Source organism: Dendrobium catenatum, unplaced genomic scaffold (assembly GCF_001605985.2).
Source record: "Dendrobium catenatum unplaced genomic scaffold, ASM160598v2 fragScaff_scaffold_156, whole genome shotgun sequence".
NCBI lineage: Eukaryota > Viridiplantae > Streptophyta > Magnoliopsida > Asparagales > Orchidaceae > Dendrobium > Dendrobium catenatum.
The window spans coordinates 4156906-4159469 of NW_021318618.1; the positions used below are offsets into that span (position 1 = coordinate 4156906).

At 34.6% G+C, this 2564-nt stretch overlaps 1 protein-coding gene across 1 annotated transcript; it reads left to right on the forward strand.

The window, feature by feature from the left end:
* The first annotated feature begins 1089 nt into the window (after nucleotides 1–1089).
* Nucleotides 1090–2247, forward strand: LOC110113396 (nitrate regulatory gene2 protein-like). The gene has a single exon (XM_020845963.2). It carries the CDS (start codon nucleotides 1121–1123, stop codon nucleotides 1904–1906), a length of 786 nt encoding a protein of 261 aa, XP_020701622.2. The 5' UTR covers nucleotides 1090–1120; the 3' UTR covers nucleotides 1907–2247.
* The last annotated feature ends 317 nt before the right edge of the window (nucleotides 2248–2564 follow it).

The following is a 2564-nucleotide window of genomic DNA, read 5'->3' on the forward strand; positions in this document are numbered from 1 at the left end:
CACCAATGAGCATAAATAAATGCCTCACTATCTCATGGGACACTATGGATTTGAGTGAGAAATGAAAATGCAGGCAATCACTCTTGCTTGTAGGCGATGATTCTTCACTCGTGGGGCCTGCCTAGCCATTATCACAAACGAAATTGTTAATAAAATGGAATCATTCAAGCGCTCTGTGAATAAAATGGAATAATTTTAAGTGCTATGTTCGATCCAATTATGTCTGTCGCTAACACTTGACTTTACTCGCATGCCTACTTGGTGAACTCGTGAGCTAAAACCTGCGTGAAAATGGAGAGAAGGAAGAGAACTCGAGAGGTTGAATTAGATAATCTGTAAAAAGCTCAAGAAAAATATGAATCGCAAACATATGGAATCCACTAAAATTAGTCCAAAAGTCTCAAATTGCTCATCATCGAACCTTATTTATAGGATTCTTAGGACTACAAAAAAGACTGCACAAAAAGAGAAAAAGATGCTAGCCAAAATTTCGACTCAAGATATGTACTTACTAGCAAACTAAAAAAAAGAACATGCTTATGATAAAAAGAGCGAGCAAATAACTAAAGGCAACCAAATTCACATGAATGCAAAACAATGCTTGCATTTTGATCAAAGTAAATCTGACACCATGTTAAAAAAATCAAACTTGGATAGTTTTACCTGGTGGATGCATCACGCTGCAAATATTGATCCAAATTAATGGTTTTAAAAAAAGGCTAAGCTTAAACTCCATTTCTAAATCTGAAGTTCCTGTTTGTTTATTGAACCTATTGGCTAGTAAAAAGAACTTCACCTTGATTTTCGTTGTATTAATCAACCTGAACAACTTTGTAAAATCTGTATTTTTCATTAAGAGATTTGAATCAGTTTGTTCTTGCGATAAAACTATAATATGATGATGCGATTGAATCAGTTTAAGCACTAGAAGTAGCTAAACGAAAATAGGCCTATTCTTATTCATTAAAAGATTTGAATCATTTTGTTTTTAGTGATTAGACTAATAAGATGATGATACAATTGAGTCATTTTAAGCACCAGAAGTAACTGAATGAAATAGGCCTATTATTATTTCCATGTTTATATGCTGTTATATCAAATCTTTTTCCTCTTATTCAGGATGTGCACAATGTGGGACGCCATGCATTTCCATCACAGCAATCAACTGAAGCTTGTCGCCGGACTCCGAGCCTGTGAAATTGTGCTTGCGCCCAGAGAAACAAGTGAAGAACATCATGAAACAACGATCCAACTCTGGCAGATTGTTCGAGAATGGCATTCACAGTTCCAGAATTTTATAACTCACCAGAAAGAGTACATAAAAGCACTCAACAGTTGGTTAAAATTAAATCTAACTCCAATTGAAAGCAGTTTGAAGGAGAAGGTATCATCATCATCAGGGCAAGTTAAACCTCCAATCCAAAATCTTCTCCAAGCTTGGCATGATCAACTTCAAAAACTTCCAGATGGTTTCGCCAAAAGTGCTATCTACAGCTTCTCTGAAGTCATCAACACAATTGTGATACATCAGGAAGATGAATTGAAGCTGAAGGAAAGATGCGAGGAAACCCGCAAGGAATTCTTTCGTAAGAAGCGAAATTTCGAGGATTGGCATCGCAAGTACATCGAGAAGAGAGCCGGCCAAGCTAGCAGCGAGGAAGCAAATCAGAAGGACCTTTTGGAAGAAAGGAAGTTTGCAGTGGAAAGTGTGGAGATAAGACTCAAGAGTGAAGAGGAGACTTATCAGAGAACCTGCAAGGAGGTGAGAGAGAAATCTGTTGGAAGTCTTAGAAATAAGCTGCCAGAGCTTTTCCATGCCTTGTCTGATTTCTCACTTGCCTGCTCTGATATGTATAAGCAACTACAGATCATTACTCAGTCTGAGAAGCCAGTTTCTGCTGGTTAGACCTTACTTCTTTACATGTACATATATAGGCCTCTTGCATGTATACTAATGGAGAAAATTTTGGCCTGTTTTGAAAACTTTTTCATTTGCTTTGAGATAAATATATTATATTGCAATCATTTCAAAGCAAATTTAAAAGTTGTCAAATCTATCCTGTCAGGATATCCTCACAAAATTTTTTTCTTGTACTAATAGTTCCTTCTCTCTTATTCTGATTTGTGTTGTTGATTGATATATGTTTGCTATAGATGGTTTGAATAAAAACAATTGTGTATACTGTATTTATAGATGTACAATCTTTGAGATAATGAATGATTTGTGAATATTTATGGGTTTATTTATGTTATTCAGAAGTTTGACATCTTGACTATTGCCTTCATAAAAATAATATGTTAATTAAATATTAATATAATTGAAGAGTATTTGGAGGATAAGGAGTATTGTTTTTTGTTGTAAAATAATTGAAAAAAAAATAAAAATAAAAATCATATGGGTAAGTATTGGTTGCAAAATTCTCAGATTTCTTTTGACATTTTGAGCTGTAAATGCACAAAACCATTCTTAATGGGTTTGTATGTCTATAATATTATGAACTTATTGATGTTGAACGATTGCAGGCTCTGAGATTATTTTGCATCGAAGCTTTTTTAGGTTTTGA

Coding starts and splice junctions, on each gene's coding strand:
- LOC110113396 (XM_020845963.2), top strand. CDS start 1,121: ATGTGCACAATGTGGGACGCCATGCATTTCCATCACAGCAATCAACTG.